Source organism: Lissotriton helveticus, chromosome 1_1, assembly GCF_964261635.1.
Source record: "Lissotriton helveticus chromosome 1_1, aLisHel1.1, whole genome shotgun sequence".
Lineage (NCBI taxonomy): Eukaryota > Metazoa > Chordata > Amphibia > Caudata > Salamandridae > Lissotriton > Lissotriton helveticus.
Window position 1 is genome coordinate 665,761,921 of NC_136057.1, and position 27,317 is coordinate 665,789,237.

Here is a 27,317-nt window from a genome sequence, read left to right on the forward strand (position 1 = left end):
GATAGGGTATTTGCCTTTAAAATTGAATCTGTTCAGCTAGTTATTATTATTAATAAATTATGTTTTTTTTAGAGTTATTGGCCTTGCTCACAGAAAGGCAAATTGCAGCAATACCTTTTGACTTTTCTGTGCAACAACCACTACTTCCTGCCGCCAGAGCATGTAATTAGCATTACCCCAGATGTGGGATGTCTCTCTTTTGAACCAGATAAGACAAGATTGGGGTCCCTTCTCAGTGGATGATGACTGTGAATGCGCAAGACTCGTGTACATAAAATTAAATGGTGTATAAATAATTTTGGAGCAGAGTCATGGCAAGCAAAATCCACAAAATTGTATTCATTGTGCGTCTTTACTTATATGGTTTTTACTAATTTGACATTGTAACATGTTTTGAAGCGCACATTTTACTGTTGTGAATAAATCTTGTTATTTTAAGCAATATAAAGAATTCCACAGAGGAACTGCTTGAACCTGAAGTTCAAGAGCAGCTGCTAAACATGCATTAAAATGTGTTTTATTATCCAAAATGGCTATTCTGTCGAACTTTTAGGACACTTTTTCACCCATCATAAAGCCTTTTAATGTTTCAAAGGTCCGAAACAAGTAACGTGGACACTATCCAAAACGCATTTATTTGGTGTGATGTCATGTTAATGAGACAAGTTTTCAAAGACACCCACAGAAATATGGCCATTTCGGAAGTTAAACCGAGGTGCTAGTTAGCGGATGTCATATACCATATTTCTTATCAGCACATTAGAAGGACTCCATCCACTACATAAAACAAAGGCCTACATGTTATAGGGAGAATGTGGATGCTTAAGTGAAACAATTTTTTATGAGTTATATTGTTCATTACCAGGGACATTAAATATTTACTATTTTTTTTAGTTCCAGAGGCTGTGAATAGATACGAAAAGCGCCATTCAGCATCTCTTATCTTGTAAGGTTTCAAATATTCCGATTCAAATAGAAAATGTATTTCTAAGAACTAACAATATGTTAATATTTCCGTTCTGCGGTGCATGAATTGATGTTTGAAAGAAACGGGGTAAAAAAGACAAAAACGAAAACACCATTACAGAAAGTACAAAATAATTGATTACCAAAAACAACAATTACACTGAAGCGGAATTTGTTCACTTGTTTAGCAGGTAATTATTACTGCCCGATTCTCCAATGCACTGAGATAAAGCACATTTTTAACATTCTGGAAATTTGGGAAACACAGTATGGCAAAACACTTTCATGGTTTCAGCATCAGTTTGATTAGTCTGTGGGACGAGTTAATGCCATGTTTGCATAACTGACAGAACAGGTTAACACAGGAACTTGACTTAAAGGGAACAATTAACACTTTAAGCTGATTGTTTAATCAATAGAAGGATAGTGCACCCGGATTATGAAAGTTTAATAGCTAATGTAGAATATGCTAATGGCAAACAATTTTACATGTATTCTCTTTTTTTCTTTCATTTGCAATTCAAAGATTAAAATCAAGGCCCTCAGACCCTTGCATGGGTGCTTTTTAGCCCCTTAGCTATCCCAGTGCTCATTCACCAACACACGCTTGTCTTTATATTGTCTTCATATCAGTAGTCCCAGCGTTTTAGAATGGCAACAAATGCAAAAACTGCAGTTTGAGGAATTGTGTGACTGTTAAAGAAAAGTATATAGTCTGAGATATAATGGTAACTTATTATTTGATTGAGGTTCGAAAACTAAGAAAAATCTAACTCCTAGATTCTGATCCAGCATAATTTAAAAAATCATGATACACAAGATATGTATATACAGAAGACACAAAAAGTTGAAAGTACACGTTGCACACGTTAGACACAGTGACACATGAAACAGAGACAAGTGTAGTAGTAGAAGCAGGGTAAAAGCATGTTTTAAAATGTGAGATGAAGAAAACACATTAATAGGACAACACTAATACATAAAAACGAGTTGCAATAATTATTATTTTTTGCTCATGTTGCTTATTAACTCATATTAATGAAACGTTTGATGTTATGTGAAGCGGCCTAGTGATTTTTATGCTTTTTGCTGAAAATCCACGAGTTAGAAAAGTCGGTGCAGAAATGTATAGCAATGAAGACAAGCTTGATATTTTGCAACATGATACCAGAGATACTGTAGTTTATGAAATATTACAAACACATTTTTTTAGAATTAAATGTAACATTTTGTGCTAGTATGGTATTTCTAACTGTAGCCATTTCCATATAATATTAATTTACGAAGGTTTGCTCAATTCTTTATTTGAATTGATTTAATTCCAATATATTTGAAGTACAGGTTAAAACCTATTTTGTTTAAATGTGAGATGCTAACGTAAAGGCTTCTTGAAATGTTTTTTCTTTGTTGCTGACCTTTCCCTTGATTTAATTCAATAGATCATTTGTTACAAGTCAAATATTGCTTATTTGTTCTGTACATGACCACACGCTGACATTCTTGAATAGTCACAGTGAACTAATCCTGTGGGAATAGAATCACAATTTTGTATTTCTTTTCTACAAATGTTGGGCCTACGAGGACTCTCAAGCTTTCGTTTCTTATGACTAGCATAGGAAACCATCTCAATGTTGCAAATGCTTTGGGTGGCACTATGTGACTATGGTCATTTGATAGTCTTTTGATGGTGATGTGATGCCACACCACTGCACCTTGCTAAAAAGTTTTTAAAAGAAGAAACCCCAAAGGAGGGGCAAAAAATGCTATTGATTTTGCATCTTGACAACCGCCATTCTGATTTTTCCTATTTGAAACCCGAATACTATGTTAATTGATCTTTTACTTTGGACTGTTTGTCAATGCTACAATCAGTAGCTGATGGACTGAGACCTGACTGGGACTGAGACAAACCATTTCCATTTTTCAATTTCCTATTATATCTTTAGCTCTAAGCTAATGGACTCGCCCATAATAGACATTAAGTCTGAAACTTTCCCTTTTTTTCCGTAGAACCTGAGCTGTTAGAAATTTGATCTATCCTTCTCCCTAAAAGGGTAGTGGGACTCTGTAACAATGCAGAACTTTAGAACCAATCATTAAAGACCCGCCTCGATGTTTGGTGTTTTATTGCAAGCTGTGATACTTTTGGCCGAAGTCCTTAAGAAATTGCCTATTTTAATGAATTTAGATTCTTAATATAATAACCAATTTAATCTAAATGAGTCAGAGTCTAATATTGAGCCCCGTTGGTTCTTCCATTTAACCTGTGCTTCAGTACTGATATTTTAATTGCGTTGTTTGAAGAATCAAATAGCTCTTCCGATGGGACATTTTTGGGCAGCCATCTTGGTAGAGTGACATTCTAGCCTTTCACTCACACCTGGCTATCTCAGGGCTTGATGGCGCTGACGCGCAGCGGACTTTAAGGCAGAGGTAACGCTCTACTGGCATTGCTGTACTAGCGCTTGCTTCTCGCTCAATCTCCTTTAAAAAAATGCTACTTTTAAAAATTGTTGTCACTCGTTTTTAATTTGTACATGTAAATTTACCTACACTTGTTGCTGACCTCCTCTCAACTGCCTACTCCCCGGTCCACCGCAGCAGTTCTCGTGCTGATTGAGTGGAGGGAACACATGGAGCTTGAGGGAGAAATCATTTACCCCAGCTCTTCTGGTGGAACATTTGTGGGCAGCCATCTTGGTGGAGTGATGTTCTAGCCTTTCACTCACACCTGGCTATATCAGGGGTTGATGTCGGCGTGCCTGAGGCAAGCCCGTTCTGCGCCTGGACGCACCAATCCAGCTCTTCTCGGCCCGTTGGTAGTCTATACCTGTAAATAACTACAAGTTATCCGCTACTCCTATGGCATAAAATGCTGCCCCCACCTCAACATGGAGACACTTGTCACCCAGTTCACGACTAGCTGCTCTACATGCCCGTTGAAAACTGGAAGTCCGCAACAGATCATCACCCATTCCCATCCAGTCCTTGTTCACTAACCAGGAAAATATTCACTTAGCCCTTATAATTGCTCGCTCCCTCCCCAAACACAAACACGTCATATCCATTCTCCCAGAGGACCATAATCTGGATCTTCTATTCATTACAGAAACCTGGGACAACTCCTCTTCTGGTCCAGACTTCTGTTCCGCAACACCAGAAGGCTTCTGCGTTCGTAGACATGACAGACCCTTTAAGGAAGGAGGAGGCCTGGCGCCCATTTATCGAGATAAATTCATAGTCAGAACAGAGACTGTTCCCTCCATGGTCTGTGGAGCTCTTACCTTTTTGATAATGCTTATTCATTCCCAATCCTTCAAGGGAACCATCCTTGACTACCCCCGGGCTCTCGTACTGAATTCCTTCCGGCCATGGGCAGTCTATTAGAACCTCTAGCAGGAGAACCCAATTTCACCATCTTGGGAGACTTCAACTTTCACTTAGAGGCTCACGAAGACAAGGACACCTTAACCCTTATATCAGAACTAGAGGCTGTAGGCCTTCCACAATTAGTGACATGCCCCACACACTCAGCCAGCCACACGCTGGACGATCTGTTCGCTAACAATCGGTTAATTTTTCTAAGGAACGTCCTTCCTTTAACCTGGATAGACCACTCTGTAGTTCTTTTCAACATTCAGATAGAGAGAAACAACCCTCCATACACCAGCCCCTCCCCACCCAAGAAGTTCATGGCGTGGAGTAGCATTGATTATCATTACCTATATCACACCTGCTATCCACCCAGCATGATACCACACAGGATCCCGAATTAGCTTCCACTAATTACACAGAATGGCTTCACAATGCATTTACTTCACTAGTACCACTTAAAACTGTCTCCAAAAACAGGAAGGCCCCTTCTGCCCCTTGGTTCTCAGAGGCGTTTAGACTTGAGAAACAATGATGCTGGAAAGACACTGGCGCGAGATTATGATATCACGGACAAAATCCGCTATAAAGAATCACTGACCAAATACAAACTTCTCATTATCTCTGAGAAAGTAACTACTACCATAGTCAAATCGAAACTTCCCAAGACTCTGCTAAGCTATCGTTCCAGGTAGTAGCCAAGCTATCAGTTCTGCCTCCAAAGACGCTACCCAAGATCTCTGCAATACACTTGCCGCTTACTTTTAAGAAAAGGTTAGCCTTATTTACGCCAACTTCTCAGCCCTAACGAAGGCCGTCAATCAGACTGACGACCACAGTGACATCGACAGAACCCCTAATTTCCCGGAATTCACCCAGGTCTCACTAGAACAGATCACAGACCTAATCTCCACTGTTAAGTCTGGATCCCCTAACGACCCTTGTCCCCCTTCTGTTCTGAAAGCGAACCCTGACCTGATAGGCCCCAATCTAGTCAGCATCTGCAGCTCGATGTTCCGTACAGGCACTTATCTTTCCATTTGGAAAAAGGCCATCATCAAGTTTTTGCTAAAAATGAATAATTTGGACCCCTCAGAATTCAAAAACTTTAGGCCCATTGCTTGGCTAACTTTCCCAGCAAAAATGTTCGAAAAAGTCATGAACACTCAGCTGGCCCAGTTCATTGATGATAACAATCTACTCAACAATACACAATGCGGCTTCAGAAAGGGCCATGGCATGGAGACTTTCCTCATCAAAGCCTCTGATGAAATCAGGATGGTGCTAGATCCCAGTGGGGCTGCGGTCCTTGTGTTATTGGACTTACCTGCAGCCTTTGACACAGTCGATCATGCCACTCTGATAGACCGTGTCTCAGCCCTAGGCATTAGACATAAGGCCAAAGCCCTCCTGTCCTCCTTCCCATCCAATCGGACTCAGCGAGTAAGTTTCGGTGGCTTCAACTCCCCACCATTTGCGCTCCCTTGTGGTGTGCCACGAGGATCATCGCTGAGTCTGACCTTATTTAACATTTATGTGTCAGACTTGGCGAGGACTATCAAATCCTACGGGAGGGGTCTAACTTCATACGCCGATGACACGCAATTAGTGCTAGCAGTACACAAGGATGGAGGAACAGTTGCGGCAAGCTTCCAAGAAGGAATATTGGCCATCAGTGCATGGATGGCTAACAATTGCCTCAAATAAAATTCTGACAAGGCAGAGGTGATGATCTTAGGCAATCTCTCGCCTGTATGGTCCCCTACATGGTGGCCATCGAAGCTGGGTTCACTGCCGTCCCCTGTCACAAAGGTCAGAAATCTGGGTGTTATGTTTGATGACAAGTTGTTGTTCATACACCACGCCAACGCGGTCGTCTTCTCATCCTTTTGAGTCCTCAGGATGATAAAAAAACTTCTACCATTTCTCCCAATCAAGTCTGTTAAAACTCTGATCAGCACACTGGTAATGTCCAAAGTAGACTACTGTAACAGTCTATTAGTCAATTCCCAGGAGAAAGTCCTTACGCTCATCAGCTGCCAACATTCTGACTGTCCCTCGCACCAAGAAAGCGTCATGGGCAATAGAAAATTCACAGTCTCAACTGCAGTAGCGGTCGGCAGTAGAAGTTAATGCAGGGTGGTGACGTGGGCAGGGGGAGGGGCAGGGTGGGGGGTAGTAATGTATGGATTACGGAGTTTTAGAGGTAAGTAAACATTTAAATAAATAAAACGAATTTCGTTGAGCACTGCATCACCAAATGTGCTGCAGTGAGCGCAACGAAATTCGTTTTATTTATTTAAATGTTTATTTACCTGTAAAACTCTATAATCCATACATTACTACCCCCCACCCTGCCCCTCCCCCTCCCCACGTCACCGCCCTACAGTAACTCCTACTGCCGACCGCTACTGCTCAACTGCCAGATTGTGGAACACGCTCCCCCTTCACATCAAAACTAGTCCTACCCTGCTAATCTTCAGGACAAAAGTTAAAACCTGGCTCTTTAACCAATAAGTATCCTCTCCTTGACCTTCCCTTTCCTTTCAATCCGTAGCGCCGAGACATCCATGGGTATTTGTGCGCTTTACAAGTTCTCTAAAATAAAAAAATTAAAAATATATATAAGAATATCAGGTTTTTCTTCTTTTATTCTGTGTTGCTATTGCGGAGATTTAGTTTGCATAATCCTCACTCAAATTAACTTCATTAGGAAGTTAGGTCTTCCAGTGCAACTCTTCATTTCTACAGCATAGTTTTGAGAATGGTTTATTTTGTGAGTTGGCTGTTCTTTTATGGTCCTTGTTGCACAGCTAACGTGTAGTTTGGTCACCCTATTTCCACATCTGCTATCGGTGGAGAACGATTCATCAGAGGATCATTGCCTCTATGGCTATGAAAATGCTCCAGACTGTCTAATTACATAGGGCCCAGTATGGTTAGAGGAGTAAGGAGAGGGAACGTACAAATAAATAAATTTACACACGCTTCATGCTGCAATAATTTCAACTGTGGAAATGGGTAGATTTTGTTTCATGGAAGATCATATTGGTTCGGTAAGAACAGGTTATGTTCTTTGTACTATTGACCTTTAAAGCAACTTTACATAACAGCGTTCTGAGCTCTGTTATAAAGGTTTTAAGATTCTTTTATTCACTGCTATGATTTGGTAAAATGGAAAGTTGTTTCGAAGTTTAATTTCCATCTAATCATCTAAAGACAAGCAAAGCAACAAAATGGTAGTTGGTGGCCTCACCTGCATTCGCCCACCTCTTTAAAAGGAGGTGGGAGAATGCAGGTAGCTCATTGCCTTCAGTAGCTTCCACATTTCCTTTCAGCCGTGGGATGAGAAAAACATGCTGCATATACAAGCTGTTCTTACAGATTTTGTGTCAATTATGAAGGGGACTCTATGCTCACAATGTGATAGCAAACATGACACCTTTAGGCAAGGTGAGGGAGTTAAGGTTCAGAGGGTGGTGGGTTCCCAGAGGCCATTTATTTTTTTATTATTTATGAAGGGCAAGTGAAGATTAATATTGAATGTGGTGTGGAAGTGTAGCAGGATGCCAAGTACTCTTTTCTTATTTTGAAAGGGAGAGAGGAGGAATGGTGAGAGGGTGCTTGAGGAGTGACCGAACACAAGGTGTATCACTGGATCTGGGTTGGTACTGGTGAGGTCATGTTCTATACAGCTCCCCATTACTCCTCTAGCCTACATATCTGTTGAATGTAGGGGTAGTTAATTGGGGGGGCGGGGTGGAGTTGAACATAAGAATACATGAAAAAGTGAATAATTGAGCTGCTTTTCACCTCAGAGTCAGTGGCTTCATACACAACTCGAGCTTCATTCTTGTTGCATAGTTGTCACTCCTAATCCATTGGTGAAAAACATCCCTGTTATTCACTATTTCCAATCTATCATTCTATATAAATCATGAGGACTCTTCTGGACTCTAAGGTTTTAGAGTTAATCTGCATTGCACCTTCAATTTTATTTCATTTAACTAGTTTTTAAACATCTTGATTCAAACATTCATAGCAAGCACATGAGCTGACAAATAGAATGCAGGGCAGGTTTGTGTATGAATAATATTTAGAAAATCTAATCCTATTGTACTTTATATAAACATGTAATGTAAGATGTCTAACGGAAATCACACTGGCCAAGAGTGCAGCAAAGCCAAACACCCATAGGACATAAAGGCAGCCAAAATCTGTGCCTCACATATGCTCCATATGTTACATGGGAATGTATGGAATGAAAGTTACACATTTATATCATAGTAGGGTAGCAGTCCATCAAAGTCACAGATGAATCAATGCATTCCACAATGGCATTTTAACGTGCAGCACAGCCTTGTGGCGGCCATCTTTTACATTACATTTAACATAGATTACTGGAGTTGGAACAAAACATGAATACCAATACATGAAGGGTGCTGCATTTCTATTTTATGTTGAATCGAAAGGAATTTTTTAATATTGATATCAACTCTAAACTAAGGGAGTGTTCATTTGAAATTAGTAAGCATACAGATTGTAAATGGCCTGGGCACCAACCGATTTAGAATAAAGCAGAACAAGCGTGTGAATGGTTTTCTTTGAAGCTGTGAACGTAAATGAGTTTGGAAAGGATAGCATTTCTTTCCTACCATTAAGCCAGTAGTGTTCCGATATGTCCGTTCTGATGTAATGGTGATCATGGGGTAGTCCAGTAGAACGCGTGAACGCCGTGTCTTTACCGAGGAAATCCGAGGCCGTTCCAGCAAAGAGATACCCGTCTGCAAATAAAAACAATAAACACTGAGCACTGCATTCTGCGACCACATGTCAAACATGTTTGTGTACATACAAACATGTATTGCACTACGTGCCACTTGTTCCAATCTATGCTCATCATATTTTGCCAGCATGGGTATTATAAATGTCGTTGTATCTCTAATTCTACGGCCAATGGAGACTTAAACTGAAGTCTCATGGATTACCAAGCTGCTTGTTCATCTGACATCAGGCTGTTTATGTTCCACTTTGTGGCCCTGCTTTTTGTGTTTTTATGCTAGTACAGCATTGTTGCCCACAGCCGAGGGCTGTAATGGTTGCTAATGTCCCTCTTTCTAAGCTAAAGGCCCGAGTCACATGCAAGGGTGTAATATTTTAAAAATATTTATAGCCAGAAGGCCTATAATGCTATTAGGCTATGCTACCTACTGAGAGTAGGCTGTTCTAAAATAAAGAGGGAGAAGCACAAAGACAATCCTTGGAGTGTTAGAGCAGAAGATATATACCAGGGGCCTCATTTATGAGAAATGACGCATCGCTGCGTGAAAGCACCGATGCGTCACTTCTGAGTGCGCACTCCTTGCGACATACCTGATGCGTCATATTTAATGAATGACGCATCATGTCGCAAGGAGTTACAGATACGTCAGTATTTCTGACGTATCTGTAAGCGCAAAAGTGAAGCATTGCTGGAGTGTGCCACAAAAGTGACGCAACTCCAGCAATGCGTCCTTTCACATGGGGCAAGCCCCGAGTGAAAGGGACTGCGTAAGCCTTACGCCTGCTGTGGGGCAGGTGCAAGATTTTGACGCAATAGAGTCCTAGAAGTGACGCAGTGAAATCTCATAGATTGTTTCACTGCGTCACTTCTACGAGACTTTTTGTGGGGGAACGCCCCCCCCTGCATACATTATACCTGACGCAGGTATAATGTAGCGCAGGGGTTTACAAAGTGATGCATCTACATAGATGCGTCACTTTGTAAATATGGTGCAACAAGGCACATTTTTAAGCTCCTTGTGCGTGACAAAAAGTGACGCACCGGCGGCGTAAAAGTGACGCACGGCTTCATAAATGAGGCCCAAGGAATGTTTGGCCCTGAGACACTTTAATGCCTGAAATGGAAATCTCAAAATTCCAGTCTACATATTTGTTGTGCTAAAAGAGCATCTGTCTCCAGTGCTCTTCCACTTCCATCTTCCGATTGGATGTCGTAATTTATGTCACCCTCGGACTAATCATAAGGTATTTCATTATAGAAATGTGTAGTTCTATGGGGAAAGGACATCTTCCTCTGCTTTATACTTTCCTGCTTTAACATCTTTTGGATTTAACGTCTAAGGTAATTTCTGATGTGCTAGCTCATTAGTCAAAGAGGACACTGCTTTTAACACAACAGGCAGCATCTCTTCAAAGTCACAATAGCACAATTCAAAAACGCGTGTGCCATGACGACACATGAAGGTAATGCCGAGTGCCGGCTTGCTTAGCTGACAGACACGCAGTGACCACAATCAGTCCTTTGGTTAACCTCTGCTGACAGGAAAGACTCAGCACTTGACGTGGCCATCAACAGTTACTCCATTCTACATTCCATCGATTGACTTTGGAAGTTACTTTTTCAAACAGGAATTTTACAATTGATATGTTTATGGGATGCTTTGCCTGGTAAGTGGGATTTTCAGTATTGGCTACATTTGTCACTCCGAAAGGGTGCATATTCTATATCCCCGAGGTATTCAATCTCATGTTCACAAAAGCGGGTTTATACATCTACTATGGAATGTTCCTGTATCTTTAGGGAAGGTGTTTTTTCGCTTCCTTGTATACAAAGCACTCTATTACCTTCAAATATGCACTTTTTTCTCAAAAGGAAATGATTAAAAGGGAGAGTACTGTTCTAGATTCAGCCACCCACTAATGAGGGCTATATTATGTTTTTTGGTGCCAGAAAAACATTGATATTGAATGTTCAGTGTGATAGGAAATCTACCTGGATGGTTCTCAATCGGTTCACGAGCATTTGAAACTACTCACAACCAGAAGCATCTGAAACCATAAATCACATAGTGCAAACACTCACTGATGAGTAAAGAGGGAGCAATTTTGCTGTGCATTGTGAAAAACCCCAGAATAATGTTGAGTCTAAACAAGAACTATCTGGGGTAGTGCTAATCCTGACCTCAGCAATTGATACTTCATTTGCGACCAATTAACATATTATTATTGTAAGGATTTATCTATATAGGGTAGCTTTCTTGTCCATTTACTTGTGATACTCTGTAGGAGGTTCGTTTTTTGTCACTAGTAACAGAAACTAAAGTGCACTTTATGTATAACAGTGTTCCAAATAGCATGGTACACAAATGAACACTGATTAAAAAGGGATAATGATAACTAAAGAAATATAATATACATATACACAAAGACTGACAAAAGTGTGATCATGTTTCTTGAGATAAGAGGTCAAGCCGTTATACAGCATGACGCTACACTTCACAATACTATGAGCCAAGCTAGATCAATATAGTTCTACTGAACTGTGAGATTCCAGAGAGAAAGGTAGACTTGTCTCCTAATCCAACGCCTAAATACTTATGTAGATGCAAATAAGATGGATAAACAGGTAATTTGAAAGGAAGTCCTAAGTTAGAACAAAAATAATACTCTTTGAATGATAGAGAAATATAAATGCTGTAAGCCTCTTTAAATAGTCCAATATCATTCTTGGCACCCCTTATATTTGTTTATAGCTTTTTAATGTTTGTTAAAAAGAAACAAAGCTTTACATTCGATTGGCGGGTGCCTTACAGTAAATCATAACTTCCAAATATGTATAAAGCATACACAGAATGGACACCAACTCTAAACTTACCAGTCAGTATAAGACCGGTCTTACCTGTCATTACTGAAGTAAACGGTGGCTGCGGATCAAAGGGGCATTTCAGGCGGCCAGACTCCAAGTTGTGTGTGTCCAGCCGGAAAACAGTTTCCTGTGAATAAACGAGCTTGTTTTCAGATGGAAAGATGTCTGCTGAGCCTGTTAACAGTGGCTTTCACTTCACAACGCCACTGTTCTTGCTAATGACTGTATGGAATCAATGCCTCCTTATTTGTGAATATCCAGATTCAAATTCAAAACAGCAGACCATGTTGTAGCTCCACTGTTTTGAAAAATGCCCGTGGCATGAATATCGGGTGTTATTTCATAAATATTGCATATAGAACATAAGTTAGAAAATATATTAACACAACATATAACAATAAATTACGTTTTCTTCAAAATGTAAAAAGGCTCAGGAAATAAATACGAATTTGGTCTATCTTGGATATTCAATGTGCTGCTTTCAAACATGCAAGTTGTGTTCCCAGGCTGAGAGCTCTACACACCCCTGGTCCATTAACCTCTGACAAAGGTACAAAGAGGCTCTTGGCAGAGACTATAGAAAGGAAACAGGTCTCCCATCCTTCCTGGAAGGTGCAGCTCGCAGCATTGATGTCCACAGAAAATATTCAAGGGCAGGAAGACGACTGAGGAACTGGGGTTACAAACCTGTTAAAATCAAACATCTGGACTAAACGTATTTATCACATAATAAAACTTTTCAAAACCTTTTTCCAGCCATCTTTTTATATTAACTATTACTTGGCTGAGGGCTCGGGGTAAGAAAGTGTTGCGTTCATAGGCTTCAGAGAGTGAGCACGCATATTTAAATGCCTTGTGAACGTAAACAGCGTTTCTTTTGTTTATAGGAAGTGATGGCTGCTCGCTTTGGGTGACACAATTCCTCTTTCTTTCCATGCCTTTCTAATGTGAGGAACATGGTTAGAATTACCTCGGTGTGCGTTCCAAGTTCGACGTAACCGCAGAGAGGGTGGAACGCCCCGGTGCCGCAGGCGTACGCGTGGGTCTTGTTGAAATGCTGAAGAACTTTGATGAAATTTGCACATTCTGTCTACGGTGAGAACAACATTTAAGAAATTATCCGAAAGAAAAGAGTACACCAAACAAAACTGCTCTTTAAATGATATCTTATTTTATTCATATAGCAAACTAGTTGTCATGCGATATTCAAAATAATCTGCATCTTCCTATGTGAACCTGTATGTGTTTTCATTTTCAGACAATATGATGCCAACTTGCATTCAAGCATTGCTGACGTGTTTGATAACATAAACGAAATCTTCCCTTCTAAATCGGCAGGACATATTTGCACAGTACATATAATGTATCACTGATCTTACTCTAGGTTGATGAATGCCCAGACTGACCGACACATAGTGACTGATTAGATGAGAACTGTTCCAAGGTAAATATATTAAATCTGTTTTCTAATGGGGCGTGTGCTAAACCATGCATGACAAGTTATTTTGAAAAATATTTTTGTCTTTCAATAATTTAAGAACTGTATCACAATTGGAATTTGAAAATAAGAAATCTAATCCTTAATGTAGCATGATAGAATGCGTTTCAACATTATATTTAAGGTGAAAACTGTATGCATATATACCAAACAGTCTATCTATGATTGTACTGGCTGTGTATATAGTGTTTGGCAATGTAAATGTTTTTTAAACATGACAAATGTTCAACAAAGGGCGTGCCTTGCCAAATCCACGGTAAACCTCGTGGGTGGCAGTGCGGATGGCAGCCTGCTATAGGTTAACCTCATCTTGAGTGATTTTATTGTGACTGCGCTGGAACAATGCATACTTGGAACAGGCATTCCAGGAAATGCGTGTGAGTGGAGCCTACATATTGCGGGATTACTCACACCAGTTTACGATGTCTGACTAGATTGTCAGCCCTCTTCCATTACACCAATGTTTGGATTGTATATTAAACATTTCAATCTAAATGTATTATTACACAGCGTGTTCCCTCAAATGAACTTGTGTTTTTGTTCACTGACAAAACGACCGTCTAAATGTTATGCTGTTGAAGTCAATGTAAACGTTCTTTAAAAAAGAACGTTTTTTTAAAGAAAATAAATGACACAAGCATTATACGACCGTTATCAACAGAACCGTTTAGCAGGCATTAGAAAGCATATAATAGTGAAGCTTGCATCGGAAAAGGGGTGCAGGGTGCACACCAGGGCACAGGGTACACACTAAGAGGAATGAAAGAACAAGGGGGCAGATTAGCAATAACTGGCGCATCCCCAGGGATGGCCCAGTTATTGTGCGCCGCAGCTCCGCCACCCATGGTGCGCCGCATTTACAATGCGGCGCGTCGCAAGCGCGACGCAGCTCCAGCAATGCTCTGGGGGGCCCTATCTGTCCAATGCTGCGTCAAGCCTCACGCCTGCTTCAAGCAGGCGCAGGGTTTTGACGCAGCATTGGCCTAAAAGTGCCTGCGTGAAATCTTGTAGATTTCACGCAGGTACTTTTGCGAGGCGCACCTCCCCCCGAAACGCCCACCCTGCGCCGAAACGCCCACATGTGGCGCAGGGCTTTACAACGTGACGCATCTGCCTAGATGCGTCACGTTGTAAATGGGTCGCAGGGATGCGCCACGTTTACGCCGCCGTTGCGTGACGCAACGGCGGCGTAAACGTGGCGCAAGTCCGACATAAATCTGCCCCAAGGTGTGTAAATCATGGAGATGAAGCTGCTGAGAAGGTCAGAGGGCGTTGAAGTGCAGGGGAGGATAGCAGAGGGGAATTGGTGGCAGGGAAGAGGATGTTTTGGAAACTTAAGGGCAAGGGTGGCTCACGAGCCATGGTAGCATCGAGCTGGAAAGGGAAGCGTGGCTAGAGACGCAGGGTGCGACAGACGACACATGGCCAGGGAGGTCTTATGTAGTGTATAGAGGAAGGCAGATACTCTAAAGGCATTGAATGACAGCGCTACCAGGCCACTGCGGATTAGGATAGTCACGGGTATTGGGAGCTGGGGAACATGAAGGGTAGCACAGGTCGGACGAAGCAAGGAGGCATGGTGCAGACAGTGGAACCAGAGCTTAGTCAGGAGGAGGCAAGGAGTGCATGGGCAAGGAGGCACAGGATAGCATAAGCTTTACATGGGTTATCAGTTTCACCATGGGGGTGCAGAAGAATGAAGGCAGAGGGGCATTGAGGTACGCATGGGATTCTGAAGGCAAAAGGGACAGAGAATAATCCCACGTGCCTATTCTGTCCCAATGGACAGAGTAGGCACGTGGGATTATTAGATGAGAAGGGAAGCGCTCCTTCAGAGGCAATATTATGTTTTTTTGGGAAATCCTAATTAAAACTTCTTTTAGTTTATGGTGTTATGTAATTTGGCTACTGGATAATAAAACTGGCCATACCCGCCTTTCTTGAGGATCGTATTGGGCTTGTAAAGAACATCGTTGAAAGTCATATTGAGTAGGACAGGACTAAAAGGGGTAGATAAAAATGAAAACATCTAGTGGCTGGTCACCAGATTGGATTATGTTACGTCAAATCAGTCTGAAACGTCAAATCAATTGAAATGGAGACTGGGAGGTTTTATCTTTATGAATATCTCTACTATCCTCCTATTTGTAAATAAAGGCTAAGGTGATTTTTGTTTTGCATCGTGAATTTGGCTGTAAAGCTTCCAATCAGCATAACGACTAATCCGTCTTCATAGTATTTAGCAATCACAACTGCTCCCCTTGTACACTTTAGCGACGTCAAGGACACTGGAGCCAACATTAGTATAAGATATCAGCCATACGATGGCTATGGCTAGGGATTCCGGACGGTCTTATACAGAGAACCGAAAGAGAAGGCAAAGCTATTGGATCACTTGTCCAGGTCTGCTGACTGTGCCAGGAAATTGCTGATCTCGATCACAATCACGTACAGTGAGAACATGTGACAGGAGCCAAAGGTCAGAGTGCAGGAGAAGGCGGACTTGAAGTCACACAGTGAGACCGTAGCCCTCTCAGCATTTACATGAAGAATTATGAGTTTTTAGGATGTTGATAAAGGAGAGTTATGAAAACTGGAATGCAGCTGGATTGCGCATTCTCTTACTTTATGAGGGAGGGAGCTAACAGAAGAGTGAATAAGCAGATATTTTCCCAAAAGTTCCTTGAATTCAAGCCATTGACAGTATTGCTATCATTAAAATGATGTACTCCAAAACGCACAAATATGCCAAATTTTGGTGAATCAGATATTTTTATGACAGGTTCAATGTAATAGACTTTGCAGTCTAACCCTTTAAATTGAGTTATGAGCACTTCTGTACTGGTGGAACATGTGCTCTAGCTGTGACATCAGAGCTAAGGCCATTGGCTGTGTGTATTTTTGAAGAGGGTGCTCATGTCACAATACAGAAGTTCCTATTCCGGGGTGTATCTTCATTGATGCAAGGCAGCTAACAAAGGGAAATCAACATCCACATTAAATGTAGAGTCAGGCACCTTCCTCACGTGTTCTCTAATCCTATTTGGTAGCTTGGAACGTGCTGAAGAAGCAATGAGCATCAGCTCCAAGGAATGTCTAATGTTAGCATCATCATGCTGCAGGAACTACAGCTGTGAACAGACTTTCAAATGCTACTTGGCTTCGTTGTCAAGTAATATTTGTTGGGTAATTAGCTGCCACCAATCAATCATGCTACTGTTTTCTATGTGGCTAATGGAGCAGCCCATTGAGGTTTGATTTGAAGGATTCCAGATTTTGCAAGGAAAAATGTCAGGTAAGCTCCTCAGTGAAACAATGACTAGTCCAATGTAAGACAGACTGGCACTTGGAATATTCAGGCCACAGGTGATGATTGCATCAGGAGCGAGGTGGGTGGCCGCTTGCAGTGGGTGGTAATTATGTCTTGCATCTTGTCTAGGACATGTTAGTACCATCTTGACCAGGGTCTAGTCTGGAATTTGGTAACACCAATTCCATTGTTTTCCCTTATTGTTCTCATCTAGCATTAGTCTAAAATGACAGAAGGCTGAATGTGTGCATGCAATATTATGGGTATATGCATAGTGTCTATCTTTTGTATCTATGCCTGTGTAATTGCATTTCCATTCAATATATATTTACTTTTGAAACTTAAAAGAAATATAAAAGACACTAAACTATAAGGGTATTTTGAGAATGTTTGTGAAGCTTCTATCCTACTGATTTATGCTTACAATGTCTCTTCTGTTTTGTCTTTAATATATGATATTTTACTTTCAAAATACAACTTTTCATATTGTTCTTTGACTGAATACCTCTCTGCTAAGTGAGTGATGAATACTGAATATGGGTAGGGTGATTTCTCTTTTCTTCGCATCTAACTGTACTAAAACCATCCTTTGTCATTTTTTAGGCCCCACTTTCTTCTTAGCATGCCAAATTCACTCTTAGATGGTAATTTAGAAACATTAATTAAAGAAGTTAATTTCCTTTCCTCTACTGCATCTTTTAAGTCTTTAGTTATGTCTCAGTGCAATCCAATTCTCAGTATTCATGTACTCTGACATATTAAAAAAAATATACTCCAAAATAAGAGTGCATTGTCAATCTCTTATAACCTTTCACCGGCAGCTGTTTATGGACTTCAGGCAAATCTTGGGCATTATTAGTTAAAATTATTACACACATATCTTATCCTATACGAAATATATTACAGGTCAACTAAGACCTTAACATTTAAGCCATATAAAGCAAATTACACTTGACAGAATTGTGAAGGCACTATCCAAATCCTAAAAACTCTATAAAAAAATATTTAGTTTGAGCTGCCTTTGGTCATGTACTTGAAGCTGAGCAGACAATTTCATCAAAAGCCTTGAAATCAATATTCGAAATCCATGTATTGTCTGAAGTCTTTAAATTGCTGTTCAATATGTCCCAACATGCAAGTTCCAAAATACAGAATTAGACGAATTAGCTTTCAGTTTGTCTCCTACATTAACCAAACACTTAAATATTCATCCCATTTATGGAGACTTGAAAGAAAGCCCAAGAGCTTTGTTCCTCATTAATGGTCCCTTGTCTATGGCATACTTTCAGTGAGAATGATGCCCTTCTCGTAGTTTCGATCAAGATACCTTTGGAATACCCAAGGCTCTTCTGCTCTTCTTGATATTAGCAAAGGATTCCGACTCTTAGCATTGGATGGGTAGGTGGATTGATGGATGAATAGTACATTTATACAGCACTCACAGATGCCATATCTCGGGGCTGATCTTCCTATTGCCCCTTCTGCCCAACACGTGCCTCTCGGTCCGGCAGCGTGATTTGGATGGGGTGCGATAACTGCAGTCTGACCAAGTTGATAGTCACTCACGGTGCAAGTGTCCTCTTTTTAGGTTTTGCCTAGCCAATGCGTACGAAGTACGCATGCGCTAGGAAAAACTTAATGATATCTGTGTGTGGGGACTGGACCGTCCCCACTCTCTCATTGGCTTGCTCCATAAATGGAGGCTAGCCATTGGGAGAAGGCTCTGTCCGTCAATCTCGGACCAGATTCGGGGGCGTTCCCGGGATTTTTTGGCTTTTGGCTACGTCAGCCGAAAGCCTGTTCTCGGGAACGCCCTCCAATCTGTGCCGGCATTGACGGCACCCGTGGTCTCCTCTTCGCCTCTCCTCCCCCTTTCGCCGTGTTGCCTCTTGTAGCGTTTGCAACCAGCGTCTCATTGCAGGCACTTTTGACTTCTCTCCCCACAGGCACTTTTCGCTTCGTTCTCTGCAGGCACTTTGAACTTTCCCATCTGCACTGTGACCCCTACCCCTGCAGACGACAGTGCCCACCGATGCCTGTAGGCCCGGTTACGCAGGCCTGCCCGCCCCCCCCCCACACGCCGCGGCTACTCACATCGTAGGCTTGGCCGGCACGGCGGGGGTCTCGGTGCTCATGCTCCCCACGTTCAGCCGCGAGGCCCGCAGGAAGTTGAGCTCGGCGTAGGTGATGTCGGTGTCCAGCTTGCCGGTGCGGGGCTCGCTCTTCTCACCCCACTCCATGGAGGCCCTGCGTGCAGTGCCAGCCTCTGCCCGCTCCTCTGATGCCCTCCCTCGAGGCGCGGGACTCCAGGCCCCTCTGCGCCCGGCCTGCCCCGCGCCCCCCCCGGAGCGGTTTGACACTTAGTTTGGGACATGATGGTCCCCGCACTGAGCGCTTTTGTCTTCTCGCTGTTGTCCAAACATCCCAAGGTTAGGCCGCTTCCTCCGGCTGCCTGCTTCAGTGGTTACTTTCTGTCACTTTACCTCCCCCTCTTTCTCTTCTGTCCTTGTCTGCATGTTACTTCTTTCTCCCTCTTTTCTGTTTTTTAATGCTTATTTTCTCCTTCTCTTACTTTCTTTTCCCACCCTCCATGCTTGCTTCTCTTTCATGGTCTTAATTTGCTTTCTTCCTTTCTTATTCCTCACGTTCCATATGCTCCTGAAAGTTTCTTTTAATATTTCCCCGTCCCGCCTTTCTCTCCTTAAGTTACATTTTCTTTGATTGTTGTTTGCCTCTCCTCGTCGATGCTGGAAATGGGAAATATGATGCTCCGGGAACCGACAACTTTGTGGTCTGAAAAGGGGTGGAATCACAGAGGCCCCCAGTCAGGAGGGACTGCGGTGTCAGGCGCAGCAGGGAGTCTGTGGACACCCGCCTATCTGAGAGTGCAGGTGCACTATTTGTACACTCTGACCCTTAGTAAACCGACAGCAAGCTAAAAAGCTAGGGACTTAAATCACAAACCGCAGAGATATCTGTGCACCCATCGATCACCGGGAATAAAACTAGTACAATAGCTTAGGGGGCTAATGCACCTGCTGGAGATTAATCAGTGCAATAATTAATTAAAACCAACGCAACATCCGTATATAAGCATGTTTCATATATTTAAAACCTTGGCTAATTTTTCACGCATCACCATGCAGTGGCAGGCCATATCAGTACTAAAAATAAAATTCGGTAGTCAAGCTGCTACACAAGAGAGGTACATTACTATAAGCCCACTGTAGTTTTATCAAAAAGTGCATTATGTCCTTTTTCATTAAAACAGTTATTATATTAAAAGCAAAGCAATCAGTTCACATTTCTGACACGGACCCGCCTGGATTTGAACCTATGACGATTAGGTCGAACACAGGCCCATGCAGTGGACGCATTAGTTCACTGAGCCACCAGACCCAGATAATCATTGAATGTGTATGCTTAGGTCAGCTTTCTGATGATGGTAGACGTTTGAGAATGCTGCTCTCATTATTGAGTATTTCTGATTATAGCAGATTTTTGATATTTCAGGATTCTAATTGTGCTGTGTTTATTGTGCATTTTTCAAGCATATTTACTGTTGCGCGATGACTTTTTAAAATATCACTAAGTAAACTGGAGTATTTATGCAATCCACTGCCTAATTGTCAACTGAGGAACATGGAGTACGGTCACAGTCGTACCATCTCTGCTTGACCACATTAAGTAACCTACAAATACCTTGATGTCACTCTACCTCCATTTTCTCTTTTGCATTTAGTATGAGCCTTTATTGGTCATTATGTCAAGGATTTATCGTTTTCATTGTACTACAGTAAGAAGACATTTTTAAGGTTATGTCAGAATCCAGACAATATGATTTTTACTTGTCGCACATGGGTTTTTCTACGATATTGATTTCCTTAAACTACACATTTTTGGATATATTTTATTGTGAAAGCACAAAATCGACAATTTTACTTGCATTTTGTTGAATCCGTGACTCGAATGGGAAATGTATTCTTCATGATTGAGTTTTACATTTACAGTGTGGGTTTCTTGGAACATCTATTAATTGCCTCGATAAGTAATGGCTGCTCAAACTATGTGTTAATTTCTGCACAGGTAACCAAAATAGCTTGGAGGGGCTGGTAGATGAAAGATGAAGGATTTCCTATAAGGGCGTTCCCTGACACTTCTCTCACTCACTTTTGTTCTCATTCACTCTGAAGCATATAGATTCATTCAAGGAGAGGACTAATTGCCAGAATTCCTAGTGCACAGAAAGCTTCAGTTTGTAACACAGGACCTGCAGTTCCACTTTTTATACATGGGTTGTGGACCAGGGTCAACGGACTCGATAATTCTCACCTCGGTGCCTACTCTAACCAGGGATCACACTCGGCAACTCTGGGCATTAAGCTTGCCTCATCTCTACAACGGCCCCCCACAGACGCCAGGGATGCCTGGTTTCACCTTGGAGATACCCAGAAAGGGACCATCTCACAGGGAAAGCCAGGACGGGTTCCCCAGCGGTCTTCAGCGCCAGGATACTCCATGGAGTCACAGTGCGCTTTACAAGTACACCCACATTAACATGCATCTACACCATGTAGGTGCACCCTGGACTCCACTTTTCCTTAATATGATACTAATTTGTGGTAAGGGAAAATAGTGTTCTAGATAGCAGAGGCATTATAACTGGCCCCTCTAGAATGAGAGTCGGTGAAAGTAGGGCTTCAGAAACAACTGGGGTGATGATACGATCTCAAGTGTGACTCTCAGATCGTGGTTGCTAGTTTCCGACACTATCTTGCTGTCTAACTTCTTATACATAATTGTGTTTTGCTGCAATGAGGATTAATCTACTCTACCCATTTCGAATTAATCCTCTGCTAGATGTGTGGCCTCTGACCCACCTCTTTCCACCTCTGTAGCCTCTACTCTCTCTACCCCTCTCCCAGTAGGTTGTGCTATGGTTCTTAGCGCCGGGACGCCCCGTTGCTGGGGCAGCTGTCGCGCTCAACAAAACACATAACATAACATAGGAGAATAGTTTAACAATATTTTTCTCAGTTTGGAGATGGGAAATAGTTACAAAATGGCTGAAGAGTGTGTGTTTTTCTGTTTGTTTTACCTAGTACAATGCGGGGAGACTGAATTATGGCATGCGTTTTTGCTGGTCATACCCACCCCTGACCCTCGTTGTTGTCCATTTTAGCCTCCTCATAGCTCTGATCAGCAAGTCATTATCCCAATCTTTGGGGCATAATATGGCTATTCCTGCGTTGTATATAGAGAGAGCGGGGTACCTTACCCAGCCTTTCTGTTCTGTATCCATACTTTGTGTGTAAGATTTCCTTCGCTCTGAAGCCAATATAATTCTTAACAGAATACTACAACGATGTGCTATAAAAGGACAGTAAAAATGGGCTTTGGGTCATCTTCTGGGTAAATGGCTGTCACCTACTTCCATGGCAAACCCTGGTCTTGCAGTACAAACTAATACTGTGCTGTCTGTTCTGGGATGGCAAGTCTCACAATTTCGAAAAATAAAGCTATTTACTACTAAACAACAACACCATTTATTTATCTGTTTACTCAAAAAAAACATAGATGAAAATTTTAACATTTACTATGCCAATAGCTCTAACATTGTCAAAGGCAAAACCATTGCATTGTAAATGCTTGTTACCTGAGGGGATTAGTAGAAAAAGGTGTGGACGCGGCTAAAGATAATAGCACACAATGACAGAAGTGTTGTAGACTGCGGGGGGGCCCTAATCCATCACACACATCGTTACACCTTCCAGGACTTTTTTATGTAAGGCAAATATGGGGGAAATCTTGGGTTAAAAGGAAAAGATATGCCACATATTTGAGGATTTGAGTCATGTATCCAAACCTGTTGAAGCTCTCCACCTTCAATACCCTATTGTAGAATGGCGGCATGTGGTATTTTCTAAGTAAATATATATCCCCTGATACACAGAAAATTCAACAAAACTGTATTTAGCGTCAGTAAATATAAGTCTATGTGTTAGATTTCTCATCTGCTTTTGGATGTGAATTTGATATGATGCATACGTATGCTCAACAGTAACACACAAAGAAACAGAATGAAATGTGGAATTCATATGCATGCATTATAGCAGTGACATATCTCTATAACTTGGTGGTATAGTAAAACCTGTCAGAATAAGATACGTACTTTACAGCATATTGTTACTTATGATCTAATGAGTGTCTACAGTTTCAAAAGTTCACTTGAGACCATACTTGCGGACTGCAGAGATAATAATCGCCGATAGTCAGTGAATGACATCTCATTATGTATTTTTTACATCAACACTAAATAAGACAAAACAAGCAATGTGTTGGGATCTGTCCTGCTGGCAGCTGGAATGTCTGGGAGCCAGGAGGCACCCGGCCTTGGCAGCAACAGTCAGCACTGGAGATGTGGAGATAGCAGTAGAAAGGTTCTTTTTGTCTCGCCCTGTGGCTCGTGCAGGTTGTCTACCACGTTTATGTGAATCTTGCATAAGGCCAGTGCATAATGCAGAGAGGTTCATCACAAACAATGTTCACAAGTATACTTACATGGGCATCTTTCCCGGCCAGTTTGCACAATTCGACTCTTTCTCTCGCTGCAGGCCAATAAATCTGTCAAGCAGAGAATGCCACATTTAAGGGTATGGAAAATGAATCTTTATGCAGTTGATACCGACCTCCAGCAAAATATAAACCTGTTCTAGTTTAAATTAATTACTTTTTGGTTTGCTTAAAACTCAATGAAAAGAAAACTTTGACACACCCCTAGTCCACTTCATTATTCAAAAATCATAACGATCCAAGACTGCAGAGCTATATTTACTGCCCAAAGTAAGGTGATGCGAACAGACATCTTTTTGCCCTCGACTGGTATCAACTGAAATGGCGTACCTTTGGACACTGGCTATTCAGATACTGCCCAACAAAGCGCACTCTAGTACAGAATGAGAAGTTAAAGCATGATTTCCTAACACACTTAAAAATATATTTGGATCATGATAAAGATCAGATTAGCAATAGGTTAAATAAATTGTAAAGGTGTAAAGTACTAGCTGTCAGTGATTCTACACTGAGTATATGGTTGTAAAAAAACTATTACTTTGCATTTGTATATAGGACTACGGTTATGATAGTAAATGCTTGGTTTAAAATAAAGAGGTATCACCATCAGAAACACCTTTTTACAAAATAACAAAATACAACTTCCTATTCAGAGAAATACAATTCGGGAAGGGGGGGCATGTTCATTCATCTATGTAATTTGGAGCTGCACAATGTTTTCAATGCCTCATTTATACTTCTTCAGATCCTTGCAGTTGTTCAGAGTAAATGTTCTGTGGGATTCTCATGGTAGGAAAAAACAAAAGAAATGTGATTCAATACGTACATCCAGCCACGGCCCATGGAGGGAGTTGCGGTGGGGCAGAAAGGCGGGGCGAGGGAGGGGCAGGGTGGGGGGGGAGTGCTAAAAACCGGAATATGGATAATTGGAGGTAAGTCAAAATTTACCGTAAAATGCGATGCAGCGCGCGCTACGAAATTCATTTTATTAATTAAATTGTTTACTTACCTCCAATTATCCATATTCCGCAACTCCCTCCATGGGCCGCGGCTGCGTACATCTATTATTATTCCTTTTAAAATCAGGTTTTCAGGCAAATACCAGACTGAATACCTACTTTTTCAAGAGTCTCTGAAGCATTTTTAGTTTGATACTACCCTCTGGTTCGGATTCAGGGAATTCCAAACGTTGGCAACGTGGACTACCAAGAAGCTGCGTCTCTGTCTTTGCCACTCGATACATCATTTACTGAATTACATTTGCTTGATTGACTGAAATTTAATTATTGGAATAGAGTGGGTGCAAGATTCCATATTTAATCTATCAGTAAAAAGATTGAGATACAATCTGGTTGCCTTGCACTAAAGCATTTGTATCCCGTTAGTACGTTTTTGGGGAGTCTGACTTATACCACACTCCAAGAATGCCAAAATCAGGGATCACAAAAACCCCACCCAATGGTTATGCTGATTCAGAAATTAACACATGTAATTAAAGTGATACGCTAAGCTGCAAAAGTTGAACGGAGGTAATTTGTTACTTCATTGCTGTATATCGAATATGTACAACATTGAGGGCCAGTCAGTCGTCTCTGCTCGACAAACGACAAGGATCTTCAAATAAAATAAGCTATTTTCAGCTAGATTCATGAAAGACCCGTTTTGCGAGTCTATAATAACGATTCATAAGGAATCGCTATTACAGACTCGCAAAATGGGATTCATGTAGGAATCGCAATATTTATTGCGATTCCCACTGATTCCTTATTTGCGATTAGCTAATTGCTAATCACAAATAAGGAATAACTGCCCATGCATTCCTATGGGCCTAGGCCCATAGGAATGCATGGGCAGTTATTCCTTATTTGTGATTAGCAATTAGCTAATCGCAAATAAGATTGCGATTTCAAGGGTGCCAGGGTGTCCAAAGGACACCCTGTAGCACCCCTGAAATGTAAATTTACACAGGTGTTGCGCACACACATGTCCAAAGGACATGTGTGTGTGTAACATGCAATTGAGAAAAATGCACTAAAGGGATTTTTTCTATTTTTTCGCTATTTACCACGAAGTCAGACTTCGTGGTAAATAGCGACCAAAATTTGCGAATTCGCAATGTAGAAATGGTTAATGAATTGCATTTAAGGAATCTCAAATAGAGATTCCTTAATTGCATTTCCTCGCAATTGTGCAAATTCTTTATTAGCGAATTTTGCATTTGGGATGATGAATCCCAAATGCAAACATTGCACTCGCAAAGGGCCAGATTCTCAGAATCTGGCCCTTTGCGAGGGCAATTTCCTTTCATGAATCTAGCTGTTTATATCTAATGGTGTATGTATTCCAGAAACTTGGTGACTTTCCCCCCTGCTTTCCACTTCATTTTCAGGTTGAATGTGGATTTCAGTGTCGTTGATGCCCATATGGTAGTGTACCTTCATTTAATTTAATTACCTGTGCTAGTTGGTGCATGTCTATATTGAACAGTGATGGTGACAAGGAATGTCAATGTGATCCTGCCCTTTGTATGGGCAGTTTCGTAGCCCAAATTCACTTTTGTCTTCTCTTGCAGAAGGAGGTACAGATCCATTCTTGAATCCTACCAGACGTTACTGCAGCTTCTGAGTCATATCAGTTAATGTAGGTTGTAAGCATGTAGTGTAATGTAGGTTGTAAGCAGCTCATAAGACACTGAGATGTTCTACATCATCTTTGAGATAAGAAAATCTTCTTTGGTGTTTACCAGTGTAGTTTGATTCTTCACCACGGCCTGACCCGATATCATGAAATCTTTATTTTTTTTGTGTCCGTTCACTTTCATAGATTTTACAGGGTGTAGAAAGCTAACTCTTTATATATTATACCAAAAAGAGGTATACTATAAAAAGAGTCCAGGTAGGGGCTTGCTCTAGCAATCCCAAGGTGCTCTTTCAGGGGGTAGTGTAGTGGAACAGCTTTAGGCTTTTCAGAGACGAGTGTTAGACATCTGCAGCACGCACACAGTCAATAAATGATGCACACGACTCAAAAAGGAGTTCCACACCAATTAAAAAAAGTAACACATATCTTTATATATTACTTGGTACCCAAATCATTACGATCAGTTAAGTATGTTTCGAGATAGAAATATCTATAGCTTTCAAAAGTCAACACAGTGCAATTTTCAGAGCTAGTAACGTTATCCTATAGAGGAAAAACAAATACTGCATAAAAGTTCTTCACAGCAACTAGCGAGATCAATCTCCTAGACTTAAGATAAGTATGGGGCAAGGTCCAAGGCATCATCAACAGGTCATCTCGAGCGCCACTGGGGCGGCCGGGTGCAGAGTTGTAATACAGCCAAGGGTTCCCTTTGTAGCCAATGGGAATGAGTCTGGTCATAAAGAGACTGCAGGTTTGTTCTAGGGGGTCTGTCCGGCTGCACCAACAGGGGAGCCCAGATCTCACGATGCTTGGGGATGTGGGGACACCTCTGGTCCTCTTCTCCTCGAGGCGGGTGCAGAGGTGTCCTGAGGCATTGGTTTTCTGTCACTCTAGACACTCATGGTACAGGGGGCCTGCACACAGAGGCTGCAGGCATCATTGAGTCCATAGCTAGGAAACCCAAGGTGGGCTTCAAGTGTGGAAGGTCTGGGGGCCTGTTGGCCTACTTCAACTCGGGCTAGGGAGCACGGGTGCAGTGGTGCTTTCTGGTGTCGGCTTTTGGGTGGTCTGGAGTTCTCACAGCTTTCCTGGGGAACCTGCAGGATGCAGGGAAACAGCTTTGCTATTCCACTGGAGTTCCGGGGTCTTAGTTGAAGACTGGAAGTCCTTCAAGGCTTTTGGAGACACAGGGGCAGCTGCAGGACAAGTCACCTTTCTAGCTAAATATTCAAAAGCGCATGGAAATTAAGGACCATAGAGATTACATTTTTCAGACATTCTACTCTTTGATAAGATTATATCGCCAC

At 41.7% G+C, this 27,317-nt stretch overlaps 1 protein-coding gene across 1 annotated transcript in view; it reads right to left on the minus strand.

The window, feature by feature from the left end:
* Positions 1-27,317, minus strand: part of SEMA3D (semaphorin 3D) — a 366,628-nt gene that overhangs the window by 193,862 nt on the left and 145,449 nt on the right. The window contains exons 4-7 of the mRNA XM_078674186.1: positions 23,356-23,418; positions 12,957-13,076; positions 12,020-12,113; positions 8,994-9,122 (exon numbers count right to left, since the gene is read on the minus strand). Coding sequence (XP_078530312.1) covers positions 8,994-9,122; positions 12,020-12,113; positions 12,957-13,076; positions 23,356-23,418 — 406 coding nt within the window. The remainder of the gene's footprint in view (positions 1-8,993; positions 9,123-12,019; positions 12,114-12,956; positions 13,077-23,355; positions 23,419-27,317) is intronic.